Here is an 18,365-nt window from a genome sequence, read left to right as displayed (position 1 = left end):
TGATTTTTTTTTAAGTGAATTTTTAGACACTCAAAAATACTTCATTTTTTCTTGTTATATAATTATACTTTTAAAAAGAAACGACAATACTATAATTTTTTTTTGAAAGTATGACTCTTTAGCTTTAAAACTCCGTATTTTAAAATCTTTAAAAGTTTTTTGTTGCAAAAATTTGATTTAAAAAAAAAAGTGGATAAGTAACAAACTCTTAACATAAATTAGTCGAGCAAATTGTGCACTTTAATGTAGTATATTATGTAAACAGAGCTAAATAAAAATTTATTCCAAAGCAAAGTTAAAATAATAAAAAATGTAATTATTTTCGCATCAATCTAATACTGTAAGTCTTTATATTTATATTTTCCTATCCTGAAAATTTTCCTAAATTTTTTTAGCCTTCGAAGAAAAATCCTTCGTGATAATAACAAAAAACGTATAGCATAAGTAATAAGGCATAGGTTAAATGGGCTATAGCTTAGAACGGAACATTTTTAGAGACAACAAATTCTAGGAAAAAAATTTTCTTTTCAGTTAAGCATTAAAAATATTAAAAAATGAAAAAAATATTTAAAACAATTTTTATACATAAATCGAATTTGACATAAATAAAGAATGGATTTTGTAAAACAAGATCTTGAGAAAATCAATTTTTAAAGCCATGAATTTTTAATTTGATGGTCACTTAATAAGAAAGGAGGAATATAAAATGTGTAAATAATGATTTTAGCAATTTTTGATCTAATATAACTTTTGAAAAAATTTTACTGAGGTGATATCATATCTTATAAATGGGCATTCAAAATATATCAGTCTATGCGTAAAACAAGTTAATGCGGCACTGAAAGAGAATAACAAAGCAATCAATCCCTCCTCCCTAAATAAATTTTTTAATCGCTTTATCGTATCCAAGAGATCAAAATTTACTGGCAAACAATTATTTTTTTTATTTATAAGTACCTGTTTAGGTAAAATCGGTCTTTTTTTTTAATATTCTTCTTTGAGGAAAAATTACTTAGGCAAGTCAGCTTCATAATTAAGAATATTTTTCTCGCAGGTGATCAATGAGTCTTTGAACGTGAATCCGCTGATGCCTGTCATGTGTCCTGGCGCCGGTACTCTGATAGCCCGATACGACGAGCATGCCTTAGTGTCCAGGTTTAAATTCGGCGTTCTTCATCAGCGAGCTGGTCAACTCACCGAGGAGCAGCTCTTCGGCAATCGACAGATCACCCCAGCCTTTCAGGAGTTCCTCGATCTGCTTGGTCAAAAAATCGATCTCAAAGATCACAAAGGGTAAAGCTTCTTAATTCTTTATTGCATTATGTCTCATATATATCTTTTTGCAGTTTTTCCATGTCTTTTCGTATTTATGATTAATTTGTGTAACACATTTGACACCTTCATGTTCTTGAGAATTCATATCGCATTCCCGTAAGAATAATAACACATATAAAAAATATGAAATTGTTCAAAAGAGGAAAGAAAATTCCGTATTTTTAAATTAACTAATTTTCATAATATTAAACATAAATTAAGAGATCGTATACATATATTTAGACGGAACTTAACTTCGAAAGTTTTCTGTGAAAAAAATGAAAAAAATGTAAAGAAGTCGTGTTTATTCTATTGTAAAGATCATAATTCTCTATTTGATATTTAGATTTTATTAAAGAATTGTATGAAATGCCGTTGCTATGTACACAATTTTTTACATAAATTTGGATTAAAAATTATATCATTTTATAAATTTATATGAAATAGTTAAATTACAAGAGAAACCGATTATAAAACGAAGTAAATTGTAAAAATATTTCACAATTATTCATACTATTTGTTTCATTTTTGCTCTTCTCTATTATTTATTATATTTTCAATATTATTTTCTGATTTGCTGGGTGTTTCAGTTATCGTGGTGGATTGGATACTCGGCATGGTCAGACCGGCGATTCAGCGGTGTATGAGGTGTTTCGGGGCCGGGAGGTGTTGTTTCACGTAGCATCGTTGTTACCGTATAGCCCGGGTGATTCACAGCAGCTGCAACGCAAACGGCATATCGGCAATGACATCGTTGCCATCATATTTCAAGAGGAACCGACTCCCTTCAGTCCGGACATGATTGCCAGTCACTTCTTGCACGCCTTCATCGTTGTGCAAGTCATCGACCCCTGCACTCCTAATACGAGGTATATTCTTAGATTCTTAATTACTTTTTGTTTATGCGCCTCTTACTCTGCGAAACTTAAATCTAATAAACAGTTCATTATCGGATCGTGCATTCGAATATCTCGATCACGGAAACTGTTCACATTTGTTCAATTAATTATCGTCTCTTAAGAAGCAATGGATAACACAGTGACATTGAATTTTAAGGTACAAAGTCAGTGTGACGGCGCGCGATGACGTTCCTTGGTTCGGACCGACTTTACCGACGCCAGCAGTTTTTCTTAGAGGCGTCGAATTTAAAGAGTTCCTGCTCACGAAACTTGTCAATGCCGAAAATGCTGCTTATAAAGCCGAGAAATTTTCCAAATTGGAGGTAAGTCATTTCTTTGTCTTGATGCTTTAATTGTCTTACAAAATGAGAGAATTCAGAGAATATTCACTCTTACGTAAATGACGTCATAGCATTATTTTTTCATAGCAATATTACAGTGAAATAGCATCAATGTTGCTGGAATATTACAAAGTCATATCACAGTTGTATGAGTGTAATATTTATGCAATACTACGAGGAATTAAATCATTTTAATATTTTTATATTACAAATGTATTACAATTATCTTAAAACAATGGTTAATGACTAGCAACATTAATAGTTAGAGAATAACAGACTCATATTTTTAATCTTGAAAAATCAAGTCTACTCTTTTCTATTAGTATTACTCGTCATTGACCGATTTTTTTAGATAATTGCGATTGCATATATCGAGTCTTGTTATCAAACTTTAAATATTACAATTAATACAGTTATTAAAGTTAAATATTTTAGTTGTATTATTGTACATAATTTATTTATTTTTATCTCGTAGCTCAATTTTGGGAATTCGTTAAAAAAAGAAACATTTTATTATCATTGCATTAGAATATAGTTGAGAGATTTCATAATGCTGTGTCTTCGTGTAGTTTGTTAATTAGGGAATCAGAAACGCGTGTCCATCTGTTGGCTGTGCTATGTACTGCTATGCCATATTGTAACATTTGTACAATATTGTTGTAATATTGCATATTTTGTATGATATTTTGTGTTGTAATATTTATATTATATTCCAGTAATATTTTAAAATCATCTATCATATTGCTAAATAATACAAATATTACAAAGTATTATATTGTAATATACTGCAATACAATATTTCTATAAGATTTCTATAATAATTTTATTATAATTTGTAATATTATTGATATTACATGTTATGTGGGATAGGCTTACTATCCCGATAAGTTCTGAAAAAGACGTTAGAATGTGCTGAAAAACAAATTAACTGTATGATTTTCAGTTGCGAACTAGATCAGCTTTGTTAGAATCTCTAACAGAAGAATTACAGACCAAAACGGCAGAATTTCTTGGTGGTCCACTTGGCCTAGGAAATTCCGGCTTAAACGTTTGTCCGGTAAGTCCAACAACGAACGACGTATCAGCGTCAGGAAGTAGTGGCGGTTCACGGTTCATCGACACGGTACGCAAAGCGCTGATCTCCCGTGTGAGAAATGCGTCAACAGAGAGCGTGCCGCAGCAGTTAGCCAAGAAAGGCCAGCAGACGGAGTCCAGTCCTCCGAGCAATCGACAATCGACTGTTACGAAGGTAAGTGAAATAAAAATAAATGATAGACCATTACATTATAAAATAAAGTTTTATTTTAATAATTGAGTATGATTGATTACTTAAAAAAAAAAAAGTAATCGTGCAGGAAACAATAAAATATAGAATGATATATGCGTATGCGTGCATGCGTGGATGCGTGCGTGTAAATTAAATTATAAATTTAAGGGAATTGTTGCATCGATTTTTTAAAAAGATTTTAAGAATTTTTTAAAGAAAGTAAATACTTTTTATAATCACTTCTTGTTCTTTATATATTATTGTATAATTTCCTATTTTTGTTTTGTAAAAAATGTAAATAATCAGTCGATAATAAATCCATTTGACTCCTATATAACTTATTAGTAATGGATTTCCTGATAAACTGAAATTTAAAACTCAAATGTTATTTTTAAAGCACTTGTGGCTATTAGAAACAAATTTTTTTATTTTGCCCAATAAATGGCATTTGTAGTCTTAAAAAAAGGTCGGTTTTTATTCTATCTTTTTTAAACCTCAAAAAATGTAAAGAATCAAATTATTAAGATTTTTATTTAATTTGTAAACATTAATAAATAAAAGATAAACAGTAATTTTGAAAAATATAATTTATGTACTTTCTAAAAAAAAAAATTTCGAAAAATTTAAAAATCAACACAACAAAATAAAAAACCCTCTTAATTATGGATTATGAATTGTAACATATAAGTAAGATTAATTGATAACTATAACTACATTAAGGTGAGTGGCAGCAAGCGCTCGGTGGAACCGTCCAGTCCCCTCGGCTCGCCGGATCTAACCTTGAGAAGAGACTCTGAACGTGGTAGTCTTGGCAGCCAGGATAGTAGCCTATCCAACACCGACAATCAAGACAGTAGCTTGGTGACGTTGCAGCAAGATGAATATGACCGCAGAGAATCCCAGGGTGCAAGTGTCGTCTGTCTTGACAGTGATGTCACTGTCATCGACAAAACCCCAGCGCCATCGGCGACGATGCAGCGTTTAATGCACGAAAATTTGCGTACGCAAGAGAAAACCACGACGGAAGTGACGCAACGAGTAATCTCGGAGAGCGATGACAGTTCGCTCAACAGTGAGCTTGAGCTTGATCAGGCCGTGTATCCTGATAGCGATACAGGTCTAGAATCTATGAGTTCTGCGGAAACCCACGATACTACAAGGTGTACAAGTAAAGATGGGATCGCAGAAAATGAAAATCTAAGGATGGAGGTTACTAGGCTCAAATGCGACAAGCTAGATCTGCTGCGGCAAAATGTGGTAAGAAATAAATTAAATTGAAGTTTTTTGCTTTTAAATGCTAAAATCTTTTGCCGGTCATGAAGAAATATAGTTGGAAAAAGACCACGCACAAACATTTTTTTATCTTTGGTTGTAAGTTTTGAATGTGATAGTTTTGCTTTTGACATTGCCTTTGTCTTAGCAATGGAGAATGACCTCGTTCGAGAGCATGTTTGATTATCTGTGAACACATCGCCTTTGGAACTACTAGACGAGCGTCATCGTCTATTTCTTCAAAAAATAATCCACCGTTGATAGAATAACCGTTTGTTTTCTTCTTAACTTATTGATGATTTTTTTCGTATCTCTGACATTGAATTGAACTCTTCCTATTTGAGCAGTCCATTTTCTTTTTCATCGGGTAGCAGATATAAAAAAGATTTTTTTTTAGTGCGTCCATTTGACTTATATTTTTGCCCGGACGATGATCGAACTGGTAATTATAATCACCTAAAATTAACGCCTATCTTGCTACTTACAAACATAAATCTTTATTTGACGTAGTAAGTGTAAAGACTTGATAATCAATTACAATTTTAAAAGGAATATGAAGCAGGTATACGCGAAATTTCTTTAAAACTTTACCCCTTTACGTCACGGTGTAGTTCTGAGAGCTACACGTACCATCCAAGCTTATTTTAACAAAGAAATTAAATGTTTATGTATTCCGATAGCATGTTTGATATTGTTGGATTGCTAAAAGTTTTACCTAACTAATAAATTAAGTGTTAGAATTGTATTTTAAATAAATAATTTGTTATTAATATATACTGAAAAATTGTTGTTTTTAGAGATTGAATTTGTTTATATAAAATTTTGCATAATAATCTATGAATTGAATCTAGCAACTAGTACAGCAAAATGGGACAGGATGCATTTTCCTTTGGTAGGTTTTTATTTGAGATTTTCATCCAAGTTGCCTGTGTCCACGATTCGAGTCTTCGTAACTTTTTCTCGGATCGAGAACTCGGACCGATTTCTAACATTGTGTATGTACACAAGGCTTAAGAGTAGTGCAATCCTTTTATTTAAGCGATGCCGACTTTAACCGCTATGATCTAATAAATCTCTTATCCAATGAGTATTCAGTGATTTTAGTTTCTACACTTTTCAACTAATAGAAAAATTACCAGCATTACCCACACAATACGTGGATGTCCTTTGGACATCCGATTGTCCTCAATGTTCTGTTTAGGTCTCCATATTTCAGACGTCAGCGGATGTCCAAAAGACATTCTAAATGTCCAATTATATATATGCAGAAAACGTCCTTCAAACTTCCTACGAACGTCTGAAATACAAAGACACAAACAGGACATTTTGAGAACATAAATCCGATGTCCGAAGGATGTGCACGTGTTGTATGGGTTCTTTGTCGGATTGCCATCTGGCTCCCGTGCGCATTCTAGTAGTATATTTCAGTGATTTGAAACTACAAATATCGTGTATTTCTTACTCGCTCCGTCAACCGGTACACAAAAGAATCCGCTTTTTAGATCGTACTGAATATTTTCACATAACGCATTTAATTGGTCTTCTACTAAAGGGAGGGGATAACGATCCCTTTTTTAGTTTGTCAAATATTAAGATTCGATAATTATGGATACTCGCAAATTGCCGGCTCGCATGCATACCATAGACTAAGATAGACTGAGTCTTTTTATGAGGGGTAGCTGCGATTAGCGGTAAGGGGGGGACTACTAGCACTTCGGCTATTTCCGCAGTGTTTGGCTATATTCGGGTTTACATAAAGCTGGGATGCCAGAAAAACGTGACTACGCGGAGCTATATTCAAAACTATACTGACACCAATATTTTAAGTTTAATACCTCAAGCCATTTATTTTTTCGATTAATATCTTTTGGTAATCCAAAAATTACGAATTATTTAAATAACTTATTATTATTTAAATACGTATAAACATAATTTTTTTGATTAAATAATAAATTTTTTGCAAATTTAAAAAATGAATCAATAGATATATTCTACTTATAAATGAAATGAAAAGTTTCCTGTTTCTTTTTCTCGCTGCTTCCAACTTTTTCTTTTGCAGTTATTTCGATTATTGCACCCAGATACAATGCAATAACTCATTGTAAAATATTCAAAAAAGCACGAAAGTGTGTAAATGAATAATCACAAAATGCAATGAAGCTGTACGTAGTTTGAAGTGACAGCTAAGAGCCGAATGATTCCGAACAATTCCGATCAAACCGATGTGCTGGTAGTCCCCCCTTACCGCTAATCTCAGCGTCCTTCCTGTTTTATCTAACGTATAAGTAAGGTACTAGATATGTAGGTATTCTCATCCGCCATTTTGGTTCCTACTAGATGGATAGGCAACATGGATTTTAAAATGAACTCCGTGTGTACTCTGCAGTAAAGTTGGAAATTAATGATTATTTCACCGTTAAATGTCGAAAAAATACCTGTATTTTGCCGATTTGACAATTGTCTACACGTTCACATATTCGGGCTCGCGAAATCATACACATTATTTGAAAAAAGTGTTACACAGCAAGCTGTTGCCCGTTTCCTAACTTGACAATGTCAGGAAAAAAAAACAGTAATACCGGGTCTACATTGAGTCGGTAGTCTGTAGTCGGTAATCTTATCGTAATCTTAAGCCACGATCGGTGAGTCGGAAGAGAGTCGGAAGGGTAATCGGTGAGTCTGATCGGTGAATCGGTGAAGTTGGCCAACAGCCAACTTCTAAGACTTATGACTTAAGGGAGACTTCTTGTGTGACGGGCCGTTTTCAATGCAATTTTTAAGAATTAATTTAAAAAAAATGGTTAGACCTACAGATTTAATGTTTTATACTTAAACTTATTCATCTTTTAAAAAGTACCTCAATTTTTTTCAAACCTTTTTACTCAAAATTATGGAAAATACAAATTATTTAAAAAAGTAAGTTTTAAAATCCTCCTCCATCGGGCGCCACGATTGATACGGTCCTGGTCATCTGAAATACATAAATTTTTTTTTATTTTTTTTGTAATGAATGTGGCTATCGTGTGAACCAAAAGAAATTAATTTGAAAAAAAATTGACAAAATGGCGGCACTTAAAGTGTAATGGTCTGATTTTTACTATAAAATTCTAACATTTCACAGTCTGAAAAAATAGTAATTTTAAAGATATCAAAACTATTTTGGTTCACACCATAGCTACATATGTGCACAACATTTCTGTAAAATTTGAAATCGATCGGCCAAGTAGTTTTTGAGAAATCATGGCGCCCGATTTGAAAAATGTCGTTTTGAGAAAAACGCGTTTAAAGTTTTGCAGGCCTTTTTGAGGTAGATAATGAATAATTACAGTAACTTACCCTTAGTCAGCTATGCCAGGGCCATATAAGAGACCTTCCTCAACTTCAAAAAATTCGTGTTGATCAGTTTTTTCCTGTCTCTTGGTAATTCTGGCCTTCTTTGCCTCATGTGATGTGTGCTGCTCCGAACGTTTGACGCGCTCGTTGTCTCTATTATCGGCGAAAGTTTTGGCATTTTGGCCGATTTTTAGTCCCATTATGTTCATGATTTTTAAAATTGAATTGAAACCTTCATTAAAAATACATACTGCCAAAAAAGTAGCAATTTCCACCGTTTTGGTCCCGCAGTGCAAATGTTTTGGTGCAATTTTCCAAATTAACGCATTCAGACTTTCATTATTATTTTGTGTGTATGCTCCGAGGCATCGTTCTAATAAAGTATCATTACTAAAATCTTCATAAATAGGTCGAATAACATTTAACACTTCATCATTCAGCGGTGTCTTGTCATGTGTGAAAGTAGACAATGTTCCTGCAGCTTCCGATTTACGCCATGCGCACCAGCTCGTGGACCCTTTAGGACAACGCTCGTGGTGTGGATTCTTGTCGGTCGATCTTTTATGATCAAATGTAGCCCATATAGCATTCCTCATCTCTTCAACTGACTCCGGATTTCTTCTTATTGCCAACCCGTAGTATGTACTCAATTCACTAATAATTTTGTCGGTTAATTTTCCTGCTCCCTTTCCACCGATGCCTTTGTTTTTCTTCTTAGCATTACGTAATCTCGTACCCATCCTTTTTTGTACATGTCCTACACATTCTTTTTTCTGAATTATAAAATCTTCCCCGTATATCAGAGCCTCCGAAAGAGATTTAAATGTCTTGCTATCTCCATCTCCTACATATCTCTTATATTTTACTTTATATTTATTCATCGACCGTAAAAACATTTCTTTTACCGCATCTACTTCCATCTTGCCAGATCCTTCATGATTATTGGTGCATTCATTTTCATGGGATTCTTTCCAATTTTGATACTCCACAGTGTCAAAATTCTTTTTCCATGTACTGCATGCTTGACAAAAACTTGATTTTACAAGTGCATCTATTACTTTCTTGCTGTAAATGCCAATGAGTGTAGAGACGCCAAATAAAGAGCTGAAGCCTCTTTTCTTCCACGTGCCGTCTCCGGATACAATCAATTCCGATGGTGGATTACCGTGTTCAGCGTTCTTTTCTTTCTCTTCGTCGACTGCTTTCCTCGTCACAATGTTATACACGGTTTCGCTTGCACAATAGATGTTTTGAAGACATGCATAATAAGTGGTATTAGAAAGTCCTTGACAAAAATCCATGATACCGCAAAATAAATTCAGTCCGTTTATACCTACGCCTATAAGTCGCATGGCAAGAACAATTCTGCGGTTTATTTCGTAAGCGTTATCAATTAAAGGACACGAATTTATATAAGTTACACCACAGCTGCATTCTACTGCTATTTTGAATCCCAATCCACGAGGACTTGCTTCATTAAATGTTATGTCCTTTTTGCAGTTTTTACAAATAACAAGTGCACTGATCGCAGAAAAAACCGAAAAGAAGTTGAAAATATTATAGTTATGTTCTCTATTAATACGAAGCTCATTGTCTCCAGTGTTTCTTATTTTTTCTGCCGATGTACTAGCATAACTAGTCTCAGCTTCAATAGTATATTGATTATTGGTAAATTTTCGTTTAATCGAACGTTTGTGACCTCCTTGTTTACCTTTTCTCTCCATGTTTACTCCAAAAATTCGCGTCTGTTTCGTTCGGAGTACGAGAGCAGACTAATCTCAACGAACCTCTTGTAACGGAAATTTTAAACGATATTCCCCTAAGGGATCACAAAGAATCGTCCTAAGCACCATCTGGCTAGGTGTGAGAACACTACCTGATACGCAACGATGTGCTCGCCGCATGGAAAACTCGGTCGGCGCGCCATATGGAGGCTGCGTCCTTTATAACTTCGTCAATTTAATGAATTTCGTCTTAATATTTTAAAGACACTTTTTTGAGATGTCAAACTATAAAAATATGAAAAAAAAAATTTTTCGATTTTTTTGACCCGTCACACAAGAAGTCTCCCTTAAGACTGACCAATCAAACGCTTACGTTTGAAAACGATGGCGACGCGCGAACTCACAAGTCACAGCATGTGATTAACCTCCGAAGGTGATACTGATATGTGATCTATCTGTGAGAATTCACGACGTTATTAAAAAAAAAAATTACTGGTATGTGATTAATCTTCTGCTGCGTGTGTAGTGGCAGAAAACGTACTTAAACGTACGAAAGTCAAAACGTACACTTTCCACAGTTTGCTTTTTCCTATTGGTTAAGCCGAGCGACTCGCTTTACGACTAACGACTCATTGTAGATGCAAAAAATTAAAAATTGTAACCGACTTGGCTTAAGATTTAAAACTTAAGACTTACGACTGTTTCTGGGTGCTTTCCAGCTACGACACAAGTCGACACTGTGTAACACAGTGTCCATTAGTGTGAATAAGACAACTAAAATTTTTTCTCTTACAGTAAGGAAAATTTATCGCAGTAAAGTGATTTTTGAAGTTGAAATCGATACGAGTACAGAAATAGAAACTTGAAACATTTTTTTATCATTATGTATTGTCATATTGAACAATTTTTCATTTGGTAATGTTATATTCAGCAAAAAGAGGCAAGTGGATAAACGAAAAAATTTCTCGCGCCTTGGGTAATTGTACGCGCGGTTGGATAAATGTACGCGGAGGTTATAGTTCATTTTTTTAGCTGCATTACACTATACTACACTACACTGTACAGTCGTGTTCATTATAGTTGCGACATTTTTTCTTCGATGGTTTTTGGAATGTAGCCTTGCTCACCGAGTGGCAAACGTAATTGGTTGGATCCACAAGTAAGAACCAATCATGTTCTCAGCTCTTGTTATAGTTGCGTGTTCAAAGACGCATCTAAGAAAAAGTGTACTAGTGACACTATAGTTGATCTCACGTGGTCTCACGCCTTTCAAGATGGATGCGTAAAATTGTCTACGGCGGACTTGATTTGATAAAAAAACAATTACTTGATGACTATTTAAATAAATTTAATAAACAATAGCTCAAAGAGCGCAGGAAAAAACGTACTTTTGTGAGGTATAACAAGATTAAATGAATAAAGTAAAAATACGGACTTATTGCCTTATTTTCTGAACGCCGAAATCGCAACAAAAATCATGATTTTACTTTTTCTTATTTTTTTAATTAACTACTAGCGTTTTTCATTGGGAGAACTAGTGCGCACTGAGTGCGCACTCGCCGCGGGTGACGTGTTTCATTGGGCGTTTCAGTACGCACTAAGACGGTACGTGCTGTTTCATTGGGAAGTCTAGTGTCGAGTTTTTGCACTATAGTGCGAGATTTCGGCATGAGCTCCGAGAGACGGTGTCAGTTTAGTGCAATATGGCTGCGCCGGATGGTTAGATACAGGGTGGAGGAACAAAATGTAAATGAGGCTTATAATGGAGATAGAGGAGAACAAGAGGCTCTGTTGAAAAAATTAGAAGAAAAAAGAAATTTAATGGAATAATTATTTCAATGAAACGTATATACAATAAAATATTTTATTTCAACTTTCTTTGGCTTACACATTTATTCTTTGAGCATGTCGGAACTGAAAATTCGCAACTTTTTTTACATTTTAACCTGTTTCGCATTAGATAATTAAATAATTATCACAGTTAAATAATCCATTTTTTAAATTACAATGTCTTATATTTTTAAAATTGCACACCACTAATTGCAACTCCTGACAATCTTATAAGTGGTATAATTTTGTTATGAATGCAAGTGCAAAAAGAAACAAAATGTACATATTTTAGGTTGCGTTCAGATTCCCCACCCGAGGGGGTCGTTTTATCTTCGTTGTTTACCGAATGTTAAACAAGAATAGAATAATGTCTGGGTGCACTCGGGTGGGAAATCTGAACGCAGCCCTAATAAAGCAGTGTATGGCAGCTAGTGCATCTTGAAAACGATTCACTTTTATAAGCAACTCACTGCAAACTACGTTTCCAGAAATTTCGAAATTGCATACTACTATGCGTTCCCATCAAGTCGTGAGTGTTTCATTGAACGTGCAAGAAACTCGCACTTTCAATGCACTCGGACAGTGTCGCTTGAACTCGGCGAGTTTCTAGTGCGCACTCCGTGCATTTCAATGGAAAACGCTATACGTTTTCAAATGATATAACGTATGGTCATATATTAAAAAAATACTTTCAGCCTACAAATGTCGTTGTGATATAATCTCTATTTATCGGGAAGCCAAACCACGAAGCGTACAATTACTCAGTGCGTACAATAATCCTATTTTCCCCTATATTAGAAATAACAATGCGTGCTCCTATGGTAAAACGTGGAACCATTAATGAACATCCTGTACACACACACGCACACGCACGCACACACACACACGCACGCACGCACGCACGCACGCACACACACACACACACACACACACACAAACTCGGAGCTGGCAATAACTGGTTTAAAATATGAAGTACAATAATAAAGTATAAAATATTTTTTAATATTTAAAATGATTTTCTGTAATGACAGTGCAAATATCTATACTAGTAAATATATTGCAATACATTCTTAATAATATTAACGTTTAAAAGCAAAAAATTTTTTATAAAATTTGGTGACAAAATTTTCATTTGTAAATTATAATTTAAATTTCTATAAAGTTAAAAATAAAGATATTAATATAACGAATTCAAAAATTATTAAATAAGTTGAATATGTCACCTCTTCAGTTTCTGTTTCATAGCTTGATTTTCAGCTAATAGAGCCAGCGTTTTGTTGTCGATGGGTTGACAATTATTTCCTTTATTTTCGGGTTTGTAAAGTCGAATTAAATAATTATTATAAACTTGCAGCGTTAATAACAAATTTAATTCCAAACTAATACAAACCTTCTCGTTTTGACTACAAAACAATTCTTTCCTGCGATCACTTACTGCTTTTTCTTCTGATATTGTCAGGTTAGGAAACGGGCAACAGCTTGCTGTGTAACATTTTTTTCAAATAATGTGTACGATTTCGCGAGCCCGGATGTGTGTACGTGTAGGCAATTGTCAAATTGGCAAAATACTGCTTTTTTTTCGACATTTAACTGTGAAATAATCATTAATTTCCAACTTTACTGCAGAGTACACACAAGTTCATATTAAAATCCATAGGCTTGTTTTCTATTCCTGAACTAGACTGCACTGGAACGTTCCTTCTTGCTTCCACTAACTTTCAAATATATATCTATTTCATTTTAAGTGCACACTAATTCAGGGAGTTCAGGAACAGAAAACAAACGGTACGTTTCCTGTCTATCTAGTAGGGACCAAAATGGCGGATAAAAATACCTACATATCTAGTGCCTTAATATAAGCTCCGTTTACCTTAGGCCGGTATTCATAGTCGATTCTTATTTCAAGATCGTCTTAAGTAACGTCTTAAGATGCTAATACGGCTCTCTGATTGGTTGATGGCATCTTAAGATAATACTTAAGATGATCTTAAATATAAGAATCGACAATGAATACCGGCCTTAGGGCCACTTGCACCAACGCCGATTAACTTAATCGCTGATTAGTCTATCAGAATTGACCAATCGTATTTGTCGTTAAGTAAAAACGACAAATGCGATTGGTCAATTCCGATAGACTAATCAGCGATTAAGTTAATCGGCGTTGGTGAAAGTGACCCTTAGTCTATGATGCATACATACTGGACGATTTCTCATGGACGTAGGAATATACGGAGCCTTTTACAATGGAAAAATAATAATAGTAGTAAGAAGAGTACTCTTAGTTCTACATTAACTTCTGCTTATTCTATAAATTCGGAAGTATTGATGCACTACACAGCACAATATCTGATTCAAATATCGAACATAACTGAAGTTGATCGAAGTCAGCGTAGTGATCAGAGTCTCTTTTAAGTCTATTATCACGATTACATTCTTCTCTATATTCGCAATTAATGCTCTGTCCATATATTCTTAAGTCTGTGGTCTCGTGCTGCGTGCCATTTACTTTGTTGACATTTTGCTAATAACTTGTTAAAAAAATGTTGCAAGCAAGATGCCAACAAGATGAGATCTCATTTGATGAAATATTAGGCCTATTCGTGTTGCTGCCCTTTTTAAATTAATTTCTTTGTCGTCTCTCTCTTACGATTGAATATATATTTATCTCATCTCGAGTGCAAAAATTTTTGGGGATTTCAACCAACTCAAACAAACCTATTGTAAGCAAAAGTAAAACACAAAGTAACTTTACAACAACTTTGCAGTAATTGTGGTAAAAAATATATAATTATGACAATATTTCAACAAAATTGCAACAACTTTGCTCAATATTAGAAGTAAAAGAAAAATATTATTTTGGTAATATACAAGCTTAAATGTTGTCATTATATAATATGTCATAGCAACATGACGGTAACAGTTGTTAGCAAATGGATTTCACTGCATATTTTGTGCACTTACTGTGGCACAAAATATTAGAGAAGAACAGGGTAATATGGCACCCATTTTTATTTTATTGAATAACTTTGTTTATAATTAATATTTTCTGTTGAAACTTGAATATTACATTCGTCAGAGTGTTGTTTGACAGGTTCTAGACCCAAAGTAATGAAATATTTATTATTTAGGACGTGATTTATAAAAATCTAATGTATTACATAATCGGTGGAAGAAAAAAAGTTTGTAGTATGGCTATTCATAAAAATAATTTTAAAAAATTGGTTTGGTTTAAAAGAAACACAGTATCTTGTTAAAAAATTATATATTTTTAATTTTCTATTGTGTAGAATTTTCCTGCGTTTAGAAGCTTTAGAAGTACCATTAAAAATTTCATTAAAAATATCATTTTATCTCTGTTTAACATTAAACAACAAACATAAAATGATGTCTTTAATGTTTCTAAACACCGCTCTTTAGAATGACAATAGATTTATCAAAGAAATATTTCGATATAAAAATTTCGCTTAAAAAACCATATTAACAAAATGGATTTGTAAATAAATTTTTAAATTGGAAAATTTAATTGTTTTATCAAATAAGTACTATGATAACGATTTATTAAAATAAAATCAGTTAATATGTTTATAAACGAATAACTCCATAAGCAATTGTTAGAATACGTCACTTAATAACGGAAATAATAGGGGTAGCCATATTGTCGACAATAGCCATAATACCCTCTTCTCCTCTATCTGGAGTGTTTGAGGAGAGACACTACCGTATCAGATGTCTGTTTTTACGTGTCTTTTAATTTAACACAATAACAAATATTGATTAACATAAATGTTGTTTTCAATATATATCGTAGACATGCCAACGGGAGTTGAAACGTCGTCGAGAGAAGGAACTGCAACTGGAGTCCGATTTGGCAGCGGCATCTAAGGAGATTCTACGACTACGTGCGATGCTAAAGGAATGTTCTACGAGTATTCCGCTGGATAACAATAATCAACAGACGTCCACCGTGTGAAGTTTACGAATGCAATATACAGTTTTTCCAAGTAGCAAGATAACATTATTTGTCATCAATGTTTTTGATGACATTTTGTCGTCATTTTGACGACAAGTAGCGTTAGTTTGATATCTGGATTAGACGCAATTGCGAATTGTTTTCGCGAGATATTATGGTTTTCGCGGTCGAACATAATTGCAGTAGGTTTAGAAAATCATCGTTCAAAAACGCGTGAGATATATTTTCTTCGTTTTTGTTGGAGATCCGTTACAATTCACGGCTTTTTGCACGCACGCTACTTCTTTCCCGTTACATTATTTTCATAGTTTGATATCAAGATTACTGGGAGGACGAAATACCAACGCACGTTTAAAAGATGCAAAGGAATGAAGACACAATGAACATACAATGAAATGTTAAAATGTCTTTTAAACGCTTGAAAAGTATACAATACTTAAACATTATATACCTTCTACATTCACCAAGAATCGTTCATCACTTCCAAAGTGAAAGTCTATCGTTAGTGTTTCATAGGAACATATAGAGTTTACAATTTAAATGCTTTACTGTAAGGATAATCGTTTAAATTGAGTTTTTTTCCCCTAGATAGGGAAAAAGAGAGAAAGAGATCAGTACAAGTTCTATAAGTTATATACGAGGAGTAGAATTAACGCAAATCCTGAAAATGTGTACAGTGACCAGAGTGTCTTCGAGACACTTACAGTATAGATTCAAGATTGTTAGAGTATGACTTATAAGATACAATATTTATCTACTAATGTAATAGTGTAATATTTATCTATTAATTTATTAGTAGACTTAAGTTGACCGTTTGTAGTCAATATACATATGCGCACGTAAAATAGGAAGCAGTAGGGATATCTGTAATATTATTTTAAGAGGCGCGGATTTAGCACTTGACATTGAGAAGAGACAAAATTTGTTAAGATGTGCTGCAACAAAAGCATTGTATCTATCAAAGTTGCTCAGGTTGGAGATTTTCTTTCAAATTCAAGTTTTGTTATTATCATAGGATTTTTTAAGAGAGAATAAAAAGTTTAGGGGAATTTTTGAATGAGGAAGATATAAAGAGGAAGATTTTGGTATTTTTATCTTCCTAGATAATTTCTTGTAATAATAATAAAATTCTTTGCGGAAATGAAAAATCCCTTAACCTTTTTGGACTATCTATCTGTCGAAGTTAACAACATGTAACTCCCATTTATTCTTTCATAGCGCGAATTATCCACAATTGGGCAAAACTTCTTCCACGTTTAGATGCGATCTTACGTGTCGGAGAAATCTTTCGTCACGCGCAATTGTAGAAGAAAGTATGCACTACTAACTACAGTATTTGTCACGATAGACTTACCCGACACATTTATCCCGTTTATTAATTTCCTAGTATTAGATACCAGAGAATATATAGTTTTAGAGTATACCTCTACAAGGTTCAATCATCTCCGAAACACCATCCTCACGTGCTAGGCTTTTAGCGAAGGACCGATTTTTTTTATCGTATTTTTAACCAATAGCGCACAGCACCAAATTATTTAAATATTTACACATCACGTGTTCTCACAAAGTATCTTTGCGTACGCGCAAGCGAAAGATGCGTTATTACCGTTCACCACTTAGTTAAGTATTTTGTATTTTATTTTTGGTTGACGGATGTCAAACTTTCTGTTATCTCTTATGACTAGTATTAATTCGACTCTTACCATTATTATTATCAGCCTTATTATTATTAATATTAATACTTTTATTAACATTGATTTAATGTTATGTATTTTATATGATCTTTGTAAATAATCATTAATATAGGGTAAATATGCATAACTAGCACAAGAGGAGGAACAACGATGTTCACTCATACAATACCAAAGTTTAATATAGTAAAATTTACAATTTTTTTTTTTTTTCCTTACTCCTATTATTTTTTCATTTTCCATTATTTTTGTAGAATAAAAAGAAATTGCAAATTTTGTTTTGTCAAATGCCTTCGTCCGAAAGTACGAAATAGAAGCATCGTTTTTACAACTACTTTAATGGAACATCACATTTATCACTGCCTTTGCGATGTTGTCTCGATATTTCTCTTTCGAGAAATACGTAAAGTCGGTTCTGTTGCTTACATAACGTGATTGATTGTATCAACAATGCTTTATATACTATTGAAAAGCATAACGGCCAATATATTGCCCCTGTAGTATCGATAATTTGAACATTGATTTCTTTCTCGTATACGAACCAAAATATTTCTACCAAAGTAAAAAATATACATGAAAAAGATGAGATAATTCTTTCATCTTAAATTTGATAAACATGAAGGAGAAAAATGATGTAATTGAAGATACTAATTGTAAGTTGCAATATTTCAGAATTTATGTTATTATAAAACTAATATCTTTTAATTTTTTGAGGTATTAGAAG

The 18,365-nt window shown here is 33.4% G+C and overlaps 2 protein-coding genes across 7 annotated transcripts in view; one reads left to right on the top strand and one right to left on the bottom strand.

Moving 5' to 3' along the window:
- LOC105202616 (rap1 GTPase-activating protein 1) overlaps positions 1–18,148 on the top strand; it is a 288,123-nt gene extending 269,975 nt beyond the window's left edge. For all 6 annotated transcript variants that reach the window (XM_026138112.2, XM_026138113.2, XM_026138115.2 and 3 more), the window contains 6 exons: positions 1,055–1,293; positions 1,905–2,183; positions 2,371–2,536; positions 3,498–3,803; positions 4,542–5,078; positions 15,789–18,148. In XM_026138112.2, the coding sequence (XP_025993897.1) occupies positions 1,055–1,293; positions 1,905–2,183; positions 2,371–2,536; positions 3,498–3,803; positions 4,542–5,078; positions 15,789–15,950 (1,689 nt within the window). In that variant the 3' untranslated portion in view covers positions 15,951–18,148. The remainder of the gene's footprint in view (positions 1–1,054; positions 1,294–1,904; positions 2,184–2,370; positions 2,537–3,497; positions 3,804–4,541; positions 5,079–15,788) is intronic.
- LOC113004117 lies at positions 7,737–10,770 on the bottom strand. Its single transcript, XM_039447980.1, has 2 exons — positions 8,430–10,770; positions 7,737–8,064 (listed from the first exon to the last, which is right to left on the bottom strand). Exon 1 carries the CDS (start codon positions 10,148–10,150, stop codon positions 8,432–8,434), a length of 1,719 nt encoding a protein of 572 aa, XP_039303914.1. The 5' UTR covers positions 10,151–10,770; the 3' UTR covers positions 7,737–8,064; positions 8,430–8,431.
- Positions 18,149–18,365: the final 217 nt, after the last annotated feature.

Source organism: Solenopsis invicta, chromosome 4 (genome assembly GCF_016802725.1).
Source record: "Solenopsis invicta isolate M01_SB chromosome 4, UNIL_Sinv_3.0, whole genome shotgun sequence".
Taxonomy (NCBI): domain Eukaryota; kingdom Metazoa; phylum Arthropoda; class Insecta; order Hymenoptera; family Formicidae; genus Solenopsis; species Solenopsis invicta.
Note: the sequence above shows the minus strand (reverse complement) of the source record. Positions and strands in the feature narration are given on the sequence as shown.